Source organism: Mustela erminea, chromosome 15 (assembly GCF_009829155.1).
Source record: "Mustela erminea isolate mMusErm1 chromosome 15, mMusErm1.Pri, whole genome shotgun sequence".
NCBI classification, from domain to species: Eukaryota; Metazoa; Chordata; class Mammalia; order Carnivora; family Mustelidae; genus Mustela; species Mustela erminea.
Genome location: NC_045628.1, coordinates 14406021 through 14423235, shown reverse-complemented (window position 1 = coordinate 14423235; position 17215 = coordinate 14406021). Strand labels below are relative to the sequence as shown.

General features: G+C 38.4%; 1 protein-coding gene across 2 annotated transcripts in view; it reads right to left on the bottom strand.

The window, feature by feature from the left end:
* Positions 1-17215, bottom strand: part of UGGT2 (UDP-glucose glycoprotein glucosyltransferase 2) — a 190340-nt gene that overhangs the window by 155528 nt on the left and 17597 nt on the right. For both annotated transcript variants that reach the window (XM_032315029.1, XM_032315026.1), the window contains exons 2-3: positions 7738-7820; positions 180-310 (exon numbers count right to left, since the gene is read on the bottom strand). In XM_032315029.1, coding sequence (XP_032170920.1) covers positions 180-310; positions 7738-7820 — 214 coding nt within the window. The remainder of the gene's footprint in view (positions 1-179; positions 311-7737; positions 7821-17215) is intronic.

Here is a 17215-nt window from a genome sequence, read left to right as displayed (position 1 = left end):
CAAGGAGCCCATAAGGGATTGGATCCCAGGACCCTGGGATCATGACCTGGCAGATGTTTAACCTGCCACCCAGGTGAGCCTTCTGTAGAGCCTTTTGAACCAAAGATATTCACATTAAGATTCATGCACAGTACCAGCATGCTTCTTTGTCAACTATAGGTTTGGGTGCTTTTACATACCTGTTGAAACATCTGAATAGTTGGTGAGTATGCTCTTATTGAGAAAGCAAACTTTAAGAGGTTGATATGCAAATTGTCTAAGAATTGTCCAGCTTTCTTCAGGATTAAGTTGTAATAAGAATAAGCTGATTCTATACCAAAAAAAAAAAAAAAATCAAGAGAGAAGGATGTTATTTTCATTTTCAACACACTGGCACAGCTCTACTATAAAGCTAATAATACCATCAAATCTTAAGTTTGGTTATGGGTGGTGTTGGAGAAAAACGGAAAATCAAGATCTTGTTCATTAACTTCATTTGGATGCACCAGTGAGGTATAATCAAGTGCTATGATTCTAGGTGAAAATAATTCTACCACTAAAATCTATTTGGGAGGGGCCAGGATATCAGACTATTTCACCCCAAGGCTGTGGGTTGTAACAAGGATAAGATTCAGGACCTACCTATGATTTAAGAGGAGACTAAGAACAGCACAGAACAGTTAAATATGACTTAATTTTAAATGAGATGTATAAATAAATACAACTCAGATTTAATACACATAGCCAAAAGCAATTAGTGTATCCAGAATGCTTTAGGAGACAGAATAATTGTCTTCTTGTACACAATAACCTGAACTGCTGATTCCCTCCTCTAAACCCCTCTGCAAAGTTCCTGAACACACCAAAGAGAAGGATAAATCCTAGAGTGTAAGAACTCTTGGACAGCCCTGGGGAGCTGGAGATCATTTGGCTGGGAACAGTCCCAGAGAACAGAAGCCAAGAGCTGAAGAGGGCCCGGTGACACTCATGGGGTAAGCAGGGAAGGAACCATCTATTTTTTGCCCTTTCCTTTTCTCTACACCACCTGGGGTATAATTATCGTCTGCACTGTTGCCCCTGGCAGCCAGAGGTGGTGGGGTACCAGCACTGCAGCTCTGGAGCCAGCTGGTATCAGCCCCTGAAAGCTGGCCCATGGACATGCCCTGGTCATTTCCTCTCTCCTTTACTCCCTGGTACTAAGTTATCAAATGACAGAAGAAACGTAGTTAAAAGAGCACAGCTAGGGTAGACTCTGATCTTTAGCCACAGATCACAGTTCCTGGCTGTGAAAAGGGAGGACAAAAGGGATGTGTAACCACAGACACTCCCTTGGGAGGTGGGGGAGGAGGGAGAGGAAAAGAGCGCTGCATGGAAGGAGATATGTTGGGGGTGGTGAGGGACACTGGACTGTTTGTTGATTGCTACAGTGTCTACTACTTGTTCAAAAGCTGCTGGGCTCTTGACCCTTGGCTCCTCTCCTTACTACAACCCATTCATTCAGGTGTTACCTGGCTCCCTATGGTGTCCTGTGGGAATCAGGGCTCAGGGAACCAGCGCACATATGTAAACATGGTGGATGCTGCTTTTTCTTTGAGTAAGAAAGTCCTCCATCTCTCATCTAGGGCTTTCAGGTCTACTGTCCACATCCATGAAAATAATCTGTTAGCTTGGAAATGGTAAAATCTCAGAACCTTCACAGTACTCGACAGATCTGACACAGAGATGGAATGCTGATGAATACACAGATTTTTAGAGGAGAAAAGACCCAGCCTCATGGGTCAATTTACAGAATTTAGAGGAAGTCCTTGTAAACTGATAGTGAACATAGTTATAAAATTGTATGGTCAATCAGACAATAAATGGTCCTTGACTTTGTTGCTTATTATTGAAAAGAAATAAGGACGAGATTACAGATCAAAAACTGGGCAGTAGATTCAGAGGCATTTATCCAAGTGAGGTCTTAGTTGTTAACTCTTCTCCATGCAAGGGGACTTTCCCATCAGTGCTTTTGTCATCTTCAAGTCCAATCCACTGTGACAAGTACAAAGACCTTTCTTGGATTAGGATAAGGTTTGACCGTCTTCAGACAAGAGCTATAGACACGCACACGTGCACACAGTGAAAAAGGAAGGAAATCTGTTACTACTATGGACAGAAGGTCAGAAGGTCAGAAAGTCATTAGAACATTGGCTTGCCTGGCAGAGGAGAGGGTAGAGTACAGAATGCAGAATTACAACCACCTTATGATTGAACAATTCCTACAGTCTATCACACCAACCTTAGATCCTTTCAAACAGGACAGTGAAAAGCCTCAAAAATTACTGTAATGGGTCATGGCTGAGAAGAGAGCTGTGGCCCACTTGGGAGATTTCCCTTGGTCAGTTAGAAAGTCTTTCAATTCTGATCCAGGGCTCTCTATCTCGTGCCTTATGTTTGATCCTTAAAACTGTGGGAAGCTAAGTTTTAAGCTTGCAAGTAGGATAAAAAAACTTCAGTCCCTTTAAAGTTCTTGATAAAAAAGCTCAAGAATGAGAGAACTAAAAAACAGGGGGTATGCAAACTGTTCTGAAAGAGCTAAGGAAAAAACAAGAAAGAATACCAGAAAATACAGACTAACGTAAAACTAAACTAAACTAACATAAAAGTAAAAAGAATCAGGAAAAACAAACAGAGAATATACAGGGAAAATGTGAAGAAGATGAAACAAAAAGAATACGAGAAGATGAAAAAACAATTTAAGAGTAAATGACAGATTCAGAAGTCTGGCAAAGGAGAGCTACGGTATGTATAATTGTATCCCTAAGGCAGGAAATCAAAGGAACAGAGGAGAATGAACAGAAAACTCTCCAGAATTAAAAGGAACAATGGGTCTACACATCTAAGAATGAAGATTAAGAATGGTTAGCACTGCAATATTTTCTAGTAAAAATACGGGACTCTAAAGTTAAAAATCTTAAATATAAAATTCAGGCATACACAGTCCTATATGTGAGGAACTCAAGGCCATTATTCCTAGGAGTTATTCATGAGGCATCAATGAGGGAGCAAGCTTTACCTAACCAAGAAATAGTTAGAGGAACTGCAGCATAGAGTTTGATGGTGAACTCTGAACATACTTAACTGTAAAAATAATACTAAATGGAGGAGTTGAGATTTACAAAAGACTATGTAAATCCTGCACGCTCCAGCGATGCAGAAAAGCACACCAGGAACCAAACTGTGACAAAGGAGAAATTAACTGGAAAGTAGAGTAAGCTCGGTGATTCTTCATAAATGGGAGCTGGGGAAAAAAGAAAACCACTGAAGCCAACAGAGCAAGCAGTAGAAGCTCATGTATACTTACGAATACAAAAGACTAAGAATAGGGATGATCCAAATCAGACAGTGACGAGGGGAGGAAAGGCCATCCGCCAACTCATTACTGCTTTTAAGGACGAAGAGAAAATACCCAGAGAGAGGCGGCTAACAACTCTGGGCCTTCACACGCCACTCCTCTGCCGTGAAATGCAGAAGGATTCTCAGCCAACTCCTGTTCAGCAAACCTCAGCTTAAGTGTCATTTGTTTTGGAAAGAGTTTTCCCCGACCTCTCCAGTCCAGATCCTGTTATAAACTCTGACAGGTCCATACTATCTCAAGTCTCAAAAACTAATAAAAAATTATCTGTAAATTTTTTAATGCTGGCCCTCCCATTAAGCTATAAGTTGTAAAGGCAGGAATCTTCTCTAGGCTTTCAACTGTACCTTTTTGCTCCTGGCACACCCCATCGGTCTTCAATACCTTTATGGAATTGATGTTAGAGAAATGAATAGTTCTCTTCCTTCTAGGTCATAAGACATTCCTAATGTAGTACTCCCAAGGAGTTACATAGAATAGGTCAGTGCTCATTCACTCCTACTTAAACTATAGGTGATTTCTCAGAAAGTTATGGTTGAGTTTCCCTCAAGAAAAAAAAAATGTATGTAAGACTCACCTAAGTAAAAGAAGCACAGGTCAGAGAAGAGATACAATCTTAAAAACTGATCTTTAAAAAGTTGTAAAAGCTACAGGGCCAACAAAAAAATAGCCCAAATTAATGCATAGCATAACTAAGACTGTATCAGTCAAACAGGGATCAGTCATCCATGAAAACAGAGAGTCAACGGAAACAAGTGTGAGTTGTGCCTGACAACAGACACTAAGTTTTGTCACCAGTCACTGTTAAGGTCTCTAATGTAGAGATGGATGTAGGGTTCAGGGATTTAGATTCTATAATTTAGGCTTAACTTGCAAGATCACCTCAATCACAAGATAGAAGCACTGGACTCCTTTAGTTGATGTTTTAAAATAACTCAATTTAGGGGCACCTGGGTGGCTCAGTCAGTTAAACATCCTGATTATGACATCAGGAGTTGGATGTTTATAATTATCCGAGGGTCACAAGACTGAGCCGCACATCAGGCTCTGCACTGGATGTGGAACCTTCTTGGGATTCTCACTGTTTTCCAGAGTGGCTGCACCAGTGTGCATTCCCACCAACAATGTAAGAGGATTCCCATTTCTCCACATCCTCACCAACACCTGTTGTTTCTTTTCATTAATTTTAGCCATTCTGACTGGAGGTGACAGCTCATCGTAGTTTTGATTTCTATTTTCCTGGTAAAGAGAAATGATGAGCATCTTTTCATGCTTCAAAGTCCATCTGGAAAGACTTAACAATACTCTTCACTTCCAGCCTCGACTTACGCCTCAACCTACCATAGTTTTGATAACTATACCAGTGAAACTGCTAGCTAAATCACCAGTACTTTTTCTGTTGTTAATACCTTAGTATTCACATTATTTGCTCTGTCTATAGTATGTGATAACATCCACCGATTTACCACTCCATCTTCCCCGGCTTTCATGACATCACACTCGCCAGGTTTTCACCTGCCTCTGTGAGTGCTCCTCCTGTCTCTACTGTGCATTCTTCTTCTGGTTAGTTCTTAAACATTGGTGTTCTTCAGGGTTCTGCCTTTGGGACCTGTTTTCTTCTCCTTCTATACCTCCTCCCTATAACTTCAATTACCCTCTTAGTGCTGATAACTCCCAAATCCTACCCCTTAGCCCAGATTTTGACCACCTAAATCCCCCACACATGTATCAGCTTATGGGATATCTTCACTTGGATATTTGACAAGCATTTCAAATGTGACATATCCAAACTGCAACTGTCCTTCTATCCAAATCTGGTTTTCAGTTATATGTAACTGAGAAATGTCATAACATTTTCCAAAAATCTTCCCAATAAAATACATAAGCAACTTGTGTAAAAACCGTTAAAATCTTCAAGGATTTTGAGAATTAGTTTCAATGTGGAACACATTGGGAAGTAAAAACAAACAGGGACTCTGGAATTAGGTAAACCTTGGCTGACATTTCTAACTCACCTCACAAGACTCATAGGTTAGCTAATATACCGCTTAAATCTTGAAGCACCAAGAAATACATAACTCTGTGGCAGAACCATGTGAAATGGTTGAAAAAACCAGACAATTCAATATTTAAAAGGTCTTAATTTTCCTAACACATAAAACAGTCTCATGAAATGGCATGAAACTAGCACCTGAATTCAAAAAGTTAAATCTTCAATATTTACAACTTTTTAAGGCAAGTAGATCATCAGAATTATTCTTCAGGAAAGACTATTTACAGGGTTTCATGGAAATTAAACAACCTAAAAAACTGTAAGTAACTGAGGATTTAAAATGTTTCTTCTAGGATAGTATCTTGAAGTAAAATCAGTAAATCTGACAGCTGCTGACATATTTAACTCCTCACATACAGAATCCTCTCCTACACCTAACAGCAACAGTGATGAAGCAGCATACGCGCTTTTGACCGTTGCCATGATAAGTAATTTTAATGGAATTCTATTTTCAGTGTTGGTAATTCTTCTTTAATAGGATTTCTTTTAGGTTCAACCCTGAAATACACACTTCCTTATCACATGCTTGAAGTAGAGCTTTGGTGTTCCTAAGCTTATATTCCAACTTATTAATGATCATCTGCCATCAGATTGTCCAGGCATGTCATTTCATTTAGGGAAAATACATGGACACATCTAAGTAACTAAAGAGTTCAAAATCTCTAAGACTAATTTTCGAGAATAGCACTGAATGAGTAACACTAGAAAGTATGTGCCGAGACAAACATTTGGGAAAGCTACATTTAGGGTTTTAGGTGAGGGCCACAAAACTTGGTGGATTTTTTTTTTTTTTTATAAACATATATTTTTATCCCCAGGGGTACAGGTGGATTTTTGAACTGTGAGAACTTTCCACATTAACCAAGCCTGTTTTTACCTCAAATACCAAAACTGAAATTATCAGGACAAATACAAAACCAACCGATAATAGTTCTCAATCGATTTGCCAGTCCACTTCGAAGTGGTCCAAATTGCCCCGCAGAGCCCACTGCGCTCTCTTCTGCTCCTCCCCCTCCCCTCTCCCTGGCTGCTGCCGCTGGCTGCTGTCCTCCAGACCGAGCTCCAACCTCACCACTACTGGAAAGGCCATCCTGTTCTCTCTCAAGTACTGACTAGGTGCCCTTTCCCAGGCGCTTCCTTGTCATCAGGGCCCCTGAAGCTCTAACCACCTCGGAGCAGAGCTGGCTTGTCCACTGTCCCCCTCACAGTATTGTGGGGCCGGGGAGCACAGATCACATTTATTCCCCTTTGTATTCCCGGCATCTAGAGCCGTGCCCAGTGTCTCTTGTGACTCAAATAATGATAATAAGGACGCTTTTCAGGAAAAGTTTTCTAAAAGAGCAAATTGCTTGGTTTTGAAAATATTTCAGTTTAAAATATCATGAAAGGCATGCCTGCTCTATTTTTTTTAATCCATCTCATGAAATCCTAAAATTGCTGAACTTTGAGGCCACTTGAGCCAAATGGAGTCCAGTAAATGAACACTTAAAATAAGCAAAACTGTTGTTTCTCTTAACACTGATATTCAAGAACAAAATCGAATTAATCACCACAGTAAGTTGTCTCTAAACTATTTAATTTTCATAGTAAGAAGTTCTCCCCATGTCTACAAGCCTAAAGAAATCCGTCTTGAGGAACTCCATGTTAATATTCTATTCTCCATAGAGACAGAAAAATAACCTTTTTTAACAATAATTAATAATTAACCTTTTACCCTCTGCTGCTGTAACCTCATTTCAGTGTCTTTAATCTACTGATCTTCTCTCAGAAACACATTAATAAACACTTGCTCATTCTAAAGGTATAAGCATATATACAGATATGTAGTAATATATATTTGTATATATTTAAAAAGTAGGAAAGACTAACTGCATCTTCTAGATAGTGAAATGAAGACACATAGGTTACCTGACTTGTTAAAGGCAAATATTAAAAAATCTCTTTCAAAGTAATTTGGGGGAAAAAAAAAAAAACCAAAACAACAACACTACTAGATGCAAAATTAATACTATCTCAAATTAGTCTAAGTAAAAAGAAAGCCACAAGTCAACAATCTCTAGTTCCTTTTGATATAATGCAACCTGCAAACACTGCTAATTATGTGAGAGTTTTTACAATAAAGTATTAAACCTTTATTTTTTGGAAATGGATGCTCAGAATAATTTCCATTAAAGCATATTTTCAAATTTAATATTCAGATCTACTAACCCAATTAAGCATTTACACTTCACTCTTAACATTAAAAACAATAAACACATAATGTATACACATAGATATAAATTTTTAAAGTTATAATATGCACATCACCTACCTGTTTGCTTATAAACTGCTAATTCTTGTACAGTTTCCAAAAACAGCCAAAATTTTTCATTACTTTCTTCTGCCATAAATTCACTATTAAAATAAAAGCAATCAGTTAATGGACGGAAATTAAAAATGAAATGAGAACCAAATGAAAACTTATGGCTAAAACAAAACCCTCCAAAAATTAAAGTGACTGATTTCCATTTACTATAATGCAGAAAGCGAACAAACTGATGATTCTGACGTGAGCTATCATTCTCAGCTTACAAGCATATACTAGTGACCGGAAAAGACTGCATGAGAAATTACTTCTGGCTTTTCCCCATTTTTAGCTATAATTAAAAAATGGATAATTTATTTTATTTCTCCAAGTGAAATACCACTTAGAAGTATAATTTTTAAGGTTTTGTTTTAGTTCCAGTATAGCTAACATACAGTGTTCTATTAGTTTCAGGTGTACAGCAGAGTGATTCAACACTTCCATACAACACCCAGTGCTCATCACAGTTAAGTGTCTTCCTCCATCCCCATCACCTACGTCACCCATCCCCCCCCATCTTCCCTCTGCTAACCACCAGTTTGTTCTCAACAGCTAAGAATCTGTTGCTTGGTTTGTGTCTTTTTCCCTTTGCTCATTTTTTTTGTTTCTTGAATTCCACATGAGTGAAATCATACGGTATTTGTTTTTCTCTGACTTATCTCACTTAGCATTATACTCTCTAGCTCCGTATCATCGCAAGTTATTGAGAAGTATAATTTAACAGTAACGAAGGGAATGTTACATAAAGGTAAAGACAAAACAAAATAAAAACCCCACACTGCCTCTGTTTCACAAACAAAAACTGGTTGTATAAACACTTTTAAAAAATAATTATTATTGGGGTGTCTTGGTGGATGGCTCAGTTGTTCAGACATTGGACTCCTGATTTTGGCTAGGTCATGATTTCAGGGTCTTGGGATCGAGCCGCACAGCAGTCTCTGTGCTGGGTGTGATGGAGCCTGTCCCTCTGCCCCACCTCCCCTCACTCTCACATACACTCTCTCAAAAAAACAATAGTATCTTTTATTTTTATTTAGCTGCTTATTCATGCAGACAATATTTATTATTTAAAACAGGAAATACCTTAATGAAAAAATTAATAGGAAGCTGGTTTATCAGATTAGGTCTTTGGCCTTGAAGCCCAGACACTTTGATTTTTCCAGAGGGCATAGGGCAGAAAAAATGAAAAAAGCCATTTAAAACCTTTGGAAATAATGGGGAAAAAACAAAAAATAAAACCTTTGGAAATAATGAATTAAGTAAGAGGCAATAAAGTCCTGTACAAAACCAAGTGCAAGACACCCAAAGGCAAGTAGATTCAACTATTTAAACTAGAAAGGAAACAGCCAAACAGATGGTACAGATTTATCTGTATCTTTCTAGTCCTGGTAAATTTAATTTAGTCCATCCTATCTTTCTAGTCTTGGTAAATTTAAATAATGCTTAATAAAAATGGTAGATAGGAGGACATGAAAGACACATGCAAGGTAATTCCTGTGAGTCTGGTCACTAAAGGGGGAAAGGAAGGGAGAAAAGCTGGTTTATCCACATATACGTGACAGGCACAGGAACTGAAAGCAATGCATAAACAACTCTTGCTATTAATGGTGTCCAACTCAATGGCATTTAAAAAAAGAGGTGACGCTAAAAGCAGAAGAAATGATGGGATAGACAGGATGTGACCTGTAAAGGTCAAGGATGGTACAAATCTTAAACAAAGTGGGGAGCAACACTTCATACTTAACTGACTGCAACTACAGACAGGCTCATATACTAGGCAACCACAGGCAAAACTTGAGTATTCCAGAATTTATGCATTTAAGTATGATCCTTCCAAGTGTTCACCTTGAGAATATATTCCTGCACGCTCATTCCCTCAATATACCACTACTCTCAGCACTTTTGGAACTCTTCTAGAATTTACTTTCAGGGGCAATTTGCCAGTAAGTCATTAATTTTAAAAGAGAAAATATCCTTGACAGATCATCTAAATCAGTTCTTCACCTAAAGTTTAAAAAGGTAAAAAAGACCCAAAAAAGAGCATTTCCAATTTGTTCACTTGTTTTATATAGTATTTAGCTCCAAATAACAGTGTTCCCCAAAAAAGTTCTACCAGAGGAAAAAGTGATTTGCATAGAGGATAGGTTTATATGTATGAAAGAGCATGTCAATAGTTACAAGCAAAATTCCAAAAAATATTTTCGTCAAGAGAAACACCAGTGGAATAAATGCAGTTTCGATGTACAAGTTACATGTTAGAAAAATCTAGCCCCATCAGTCTATAATCATCCCTAGCAAACAGTACTAAATTAGAAATTTCTTTAGGTAGGGGAAATAACCTCCTTCATCTTTGGTCCCTACACAGCGCCCATCATAGGGGCATGCTCAAAATAGACACTCAAATTTCTAGGCTGAACTGAAAGATTCTATGTATAGAAAGATAGACAGAGACCAAGAGAGGAAATACAGAAATTCCCAAGAATGCTTTAAAAAATGGAGCACTGCAAACAGAAAGCTTTCACTTCTCTGAAGTCTCTATCTCCCAAGCTCCTTTAATCTACCCAATACTCTCAATTCTTCCTTTTCCGCACTCACTCCCTTCAACCTCTTTGACTTTTCTAGAATTTTTATGACAAGAAACATTAAAAATTGGAACATGAGCAGAATAATGAAGTCTAGAAAACAAAATGTGAAGTCCAACAGTTAAAGGACCTATGGGCCTTCTGTCAAAAAATCAGAAATCTGGTTCGAAAGGATAAAGTCAAGATTGCTAGGTAAAAGTCATAGTGGGAGAGGCTTTCGTTTATGTAACAAACGACTTGCTGACAATTTGTATTTGTTCACAACAGAACCAGTAAGTGCATGAGGGAATACTAAGCATTCTGTCTGGATTCTGCCAACAGGACACCAGTTTCTACAGGTAAGGTATATTGCAGAGGGAATTGTGATGGTGGTCTGAAGAAGTCACTTCCTAATACAAGGTCCTTTCCACTGAAACAACATCACTGGGCACCTACTTCCTTTGTACTGAGCCTTGGGAAAAAAAGTATGACTAAGATGCTCTTGAGGCCCCTGGGTGGCTCAGTCAGTTGAGCATCTGACTCTTGATTTTGACTCAGGTCATAATCTCACGGTTGTGAGATTGAGCCCCTCATCAGGCTCTGTGCTCAGTGGGAAATCTGCCGGAGATTCTCTCTTTCTCTCCTTCTGCCCCTCCCATTCGTGGTCTCTCTCTCTCAAATAAAACTTTTTTAAAGGCAGAAAAATACTTTTGTTGCTTCTACCAAGCGAATACTTATTAGTAATACTTACTGAGTACCCATGTTTGTGCACTGTACCTTGGCAAAATAAATAAAAGTAATGATTTTATCCCTTGAAGCTCACATTTTAGCAGCAAAGATTAGCATATATAACTTGCAGTAAGAGTTATTATAGAAATACTGACCAAATGTTATGCAAACATACCAGAAGACATTAGTTTTATCAGGGGATAGGATGAGCCAAAGAGAAAGTAATATGGTAGGTCCATTAATAAGGTATCAATAAAGAAAAGACTGTACAATACTACATTGCCTCCCTAGGGTTACTATATCAAATTACTACAAACATAGTGGTTTAAAACAAGAGAAATTTATTCTCCGAGTTCTAGAAGACCAAAGTCTAAATTCCTGGTATCAGAGTTAACACAAGTTCCAAAAGTCAGGATCTCGAGTATCTTTTGGGGGGGGGGCCTTCATTCAAGCCACTATAGTCCACCCTGGGCTCCCCGGAATCCACATGATCCCACATAGAAAACGCATATGCCCTATATCTCGACAGCCCCCAAAGTAATCTCAACCCCTTAGAGCATCGTTTCTAAGCCAAAAGCACATGTAAATATCACCAGAAGTCTCCAATCTCGTGTAAATCAATTAAACCAGGTGTGAGTGAGATGCTGAGCAAGCTCCAGCCTGGGGCAAAATCATTCTCCATATGTGGACCTATGAACTAGAAAACAAGCTGACTGCTTCCAAAATGCTGTGTTGAGATCAGAAATGCAAATTCCAAAGATAGACATTCCGATTCCAAAACGGAGAAATTAGAAAGAATAAAGGAGTTACCAGTCCCATACAAGTTTGAAATACAGCAGGACAAATTGTATTATGGGTTTCAAGCCCTGAGCAGAACCATCAGGGGGTTAGTGCTCTACTCATTGTGCTGCCTGCAGTGGCTCTGCCCTCAGTCTCATTATTCCTTTTTCTTGAAGGATAGTACATGTTTGCAACTGAGTAGTGTATCGGCCAATTTCCTGCCTTTGGAAATTTGAAGGTCTGACAGCCTTGTCTCATTTCATCTTGACTCTGTCTCTTTTGGGGTATGAGCTGGCAATGTTTCTGCTGATGCAACATAATCAAAATCCTTATGGGTCTCCGGTAGGTCCCACGAGGGTCATGCCATTACAGAAACACCTTCCACAGAACCTTCTTGCATAACCCTCCTCTACTCCTGACTTCTGCTGAGATGGTTGAGTGGATCTATGAGTCAGATACCTCACCGAAACAGAAAAAGACTGTCCAGCCAGATATGTGGTCTTCTTTCCAGAGCATGCATTCCCAACATGGAGTTTCCTCATTTCAACATTCTTTGCAATCTGGACAGGTAGAGAAGCTCCCAAGTTACCAAGTGCTGCCTTCCTTTTTCCTTAAGAGCTCCTTCTTTAGCTTCTCCTTCCTCATGCATTTTACTATCAACAAGGAGAAACCAAGAGACACTTCTAATGCTTTGCTTGGAAATCTCCTTAACTACCCAAGTTCATCACTAACAAGTTCTGCTCTCCACACACCTATAGAGTCCAATTCAGCCAGTTTTCTGCCACTATGAAACAAGGATCATCTTTGTTTCCAATAATAGGTCCCTCATTTCCTTCCAAACTCTTACTAGCGGTACCTTTAATGTTCTTATTTCTACCAACATTCTACTCATAAGCACATTAAGTATTTTCTATGACAGAAGCTTCATCCCGACCATGTCCCCTGTTTTCCTCTATGTCCTTAGCAAAATCACCTTTAATGTCCCTATTTCTGTCACAGCTTCCTTAAGGCAATCCAGGCTTTTTAACAAATTTCTCAAACCTCTTCCAGCTTTTGCTTGACTTACCAGCTACTTCTATATTTTTTAGCTATTTGTTATAGCAGCACTCTAAATTAAGTTATCAAGTCTGTATTTGTTTCCCAGGGCTGTTGTAACAAATTACCAAAAACCTGGTGACCTAAAGCAACAGAAACTTATTGTTTCACAGTTCTGGAGGCCAAAGTCCAAAACCAAGGTAGTGACGTGGCTACACAGCCTCCAAAGGCTCTAAGGGAAAATCTTTCCTTGCCTCTTTATGCTTCTAGAGAATACAAGTGTTCCTTGGCTTCTGACTACATCCAATCTCTGCCTCTGTTCACATGATCTTTTCCTCTTCTGTCTCTTGGACACTGGACTTAGCATCCATCCTGATCAAGATCCTTAATTACATCTGCAAAAATTCTGTTTCCAGATAAGGTAACATTCATGGGTTCCAACAGTTAGGATAGAGACATCTTTTTGAGAACTGCCATTCTCCTACTAAAACTAATTAAGTTGGTACACCACATGGGGGCTAGATTGTAAAGGACCTTAAGGAGCACCCTACAAAAGTTCCAGTTCTAAGACTTAAGGGAAATAAAAATCAGGACAATGGAACTACAAATCTAAGACCAAAAAAAGAAAACCAAAAACTACTTCAGAATGGAGTTATGGAATCAGATCCAAGCAAACTCTGGGAGAAACGGGTAGAGACTAAGGAAGAGGACACATGTGGGGCTAGAATACTTTATTCAATAAAACTATTTTATTACACCTGATATCATAAAATACAATGGATTATAATATACTATGAACAGTTATGCACCAACAACCCAGACAGCCTTAAAGAAATAAATTCCTAGAAACAACCTACAATGACTGACTCCTAAAAAAATTAAAAATCTGAATTACAATGAGGTAGATTGAGTCAGTAATCAAAACACTCTCCAAAAATAAAAGTCCAGGACGAGATGGCTTCACTGGTGAATCCTCCCAAACATTCAATGTTTGTCCTTCTCAAATTCTTCCAAAAACTTAAAGAGGAGGAAATGCTCCCAAACTCATTTTATGTAGTCAGCATTACCCTGATAGCAAGACAAGGGGACACACACACACACACACACACACACACACACATTATAGGCCAATGTCCCTGATGACCACAGATGCAAAAATCCTCAACAAAATACTAACAAACTGAATTCAACAATACAATAGAAGGATCACGCACCATAATCAAGTGTGATTTATTCCAGAGATGCAAGGATGGTTCAACATCCACAAATTAGTCTACAAGATATCCACATTAACAAAGAAAAAAATAAAAATCACGATCACCTCAGTAGATACAGAGAAATCATTAAACAAAAGTCAAAGTCTATTTATAATAAAAACCTTCAACAAACTGGGCATAGAGGGAACAAACCTTAGCATAATAAAGGCCACATATGACAAGCCCATAGCTAACATCATACTCAACAGTGAAAAGTTCAATTTTTTTTCCTCTAAGATCAGGAACAAGACAAGGACACTCCCTCTCAGCACTTTTATTCAACACGGTACTTGAAATTCTAGCAAGGGCGATTAGGAAAGAAAAAGAAAAAACATCTAAATCACAAAGGAGAAAGTAAAATTGTCACTGTTTGAAGATGACGTATTATATATAGAAAACCCTAAAACTCTATCAAAAAACTATTAGAATAAGTTAAGTAGCAGGATACATAACCAATATATGAAAATCTGTTGCATTTCTGATACTGAATTATCAGAAAGATAAGTTTAAAAACAGTCCCATTTACAGTTGCATCAAAAAGAATAAAATACCTATGAATACATTTAATCAAAGAGGTAAAAGTCTATACACTGAGAACTATAAGACACAGATAAAAGAAATTAAAGACACAAATAAATGGAAAGATATTCTATTATTCATGGATTAAATGAATTAATATTGTTAAAGGGTCCACACTACCCAAAGCAATTCACAGATTAAGGGCAATCCCTATCAAAATTCCAATGCCATTTTTTCACAAAAACAGAACAATCCACAAATGACCCTGAATATCTAAAACAATCCTGAGAAAGAACAACAAAGCCAGACGCAACAGGCTTCCTGATTTCAAACTACATCACGAAGCTATAATAATCAAAACAGTATGGGACTGGTATAAAAACAGACACACTGATCAATGAAACAGACTAGGGATCCCAGAAATAAATTCATACACACACACACACACACACACACACACACACACACAAACACTTACACGGCCAATCCAATTAATTTATAACAGAGGAGCCAAGAAGATATAATGGAAAAAAGACAGTCCCTTCAATAAATGGTTTTGGAAAAACTGGACAGCCACATGCAAAAGAAACTTTACCCCAACCTTACATCATACACAAAAATTAACTTGAAATGAATTAAAACTTGAACATAAGATCTGAAACAACAAAACCTCTTGAAGAAAACATAGGCAGTAAGCTTCTTGACACTGGTCTTGGCAATGATTTTTTGGATTTGATACCAAAAGCAAAGGCAACAAAAGCAAAAAGGAACAAGTGGCACTATAACTAAAATGCCTCTGCACAGGGGCAACTGGGTGGCTCAGTCAGTTGAGCATCTGACTTTAGCTCAGGTCATGATCCAGTGTCCTGGGATGGAGCCCTGTATCCGGCTACTTGCTCAGTGGGGGGTCTCCCTCTACCTCCTCCCCTGTTCCTTACCATGCTCATGCTCTCACTCTTTCTCAAAAAAATAAAATCTTTTAAAAAATGCCTCTGCACAGCAAAGGAAATGATCAACAAAATGAAATGGCAACTTACCAAATAGGAAAAATATTTGTAAATCATACATCTGATAAGGTATTAATACTGATAATACATAAGAACTCATACAACTCAACTCAATAGAAAAAAAAATCCCACTTTATTTGAAAAATGGGGAAAGCTCTGAAGACATTTTTCAAAAGACATACAGACAGCCAACAGGTACAAGAAAGGTGCTCAACATCACTAATCATCAAGGAAATGCAAATCAAAACCATGAGGTACCACCTCATACCTTTAGAGTATCTATTATTGAAAAGAGAAAGCAAGTATTGCTAAAGGTTTGGAAGAAAGAGAACCCTTGTGCACCATCGGTGGGAATATAATTGGTGCAGCCATTACGGAAAACCATATAAACGCTCCTAAAATTTTTTTTTTTAAAGAACTGCCATATAATCAAGCAATTTCACTTTTGGGTAAATATTCAGGAAAAAAAAATGAAAACATCAACTGGAAAAGATCTATACACCCCCATGTTTATTGCAGCATTCTTTATAATAGCCAAGATATGGAAATAATCTAAGTGTCCATCAATGGATGAATGGCTAAAGAAAATATGGTCTATGTATACAACAGATTATTTAGCCATGAAAAACCATAGGATCTCACCCATATGTGGAATCTTTTTTTTTTTATTTCTTTTCAGTGTAACAGTGTTCATTGTTTTTGCACCACACCCAATGCTCCATGCAATCCGTGCCCTCTCTAGTACCCACCACCTGATTCCCCCAACCTCCCACCCCCCGCCCCTTCAAAACCCTCAGATTGTTTTTCAGAGTCCATAGTCTCTCATGGTTCACCTCCCCTTCCAATTTGCTGCAACTCCCTTCTCCTCTCCATCTCCCCTTGTCCTCCATGCTATTTGTTATGCTCCACAAATAAGTGAAACCATATGATAATTGACTCTCTCTGCTTGACTTATTTCACTCAGCATAATCTCTTCCAGTCCCGTCCATGTTGATACAAAGGTTGGGTATTCATCCTTTTTGATGGAGGCATAATATTCCATAGTGTATATGGACCATATCTTCCTTATCCATTCGTCTGTTGAAGGGCATCTTGGTTCTTTCCAAAGTTTGGTGACCGTGGCCATTGCTGCTATAAACACTGGGGTACAGATGGCCCTTCTTTTCACTACATCTGTATCTTTGGGATAAATACAGTAGGGCAATTGCAGGGTCATAGGGAAGCTCTATTTTTAATTTCTTGAGGAATCTCCACACTGTTTTCCAAAGAGGCAGCACCAACTTGCATTCCCACCAACAGTGTGAGAGGGTTCTCCTTTCTCCACATCCTCTCCAACACATGTTGTTGCCGGTCTTGCTAATTTTGGCCATTCTAACTGGTGTAAGGTGGTATTTCAATGTGGTTTTAATTTGAATCTCCCTGATGGCTAGTGATGATGAACATTTTTTCATGTGTCTGATAGCCATTTGTATGTCTTCATTGGAGAAGTGTCTGTTCATATCTTCTGACCATTTTTTAATATGATTGTCTGTTTTGTGTGTGTTGAGTCTGAGGAGTT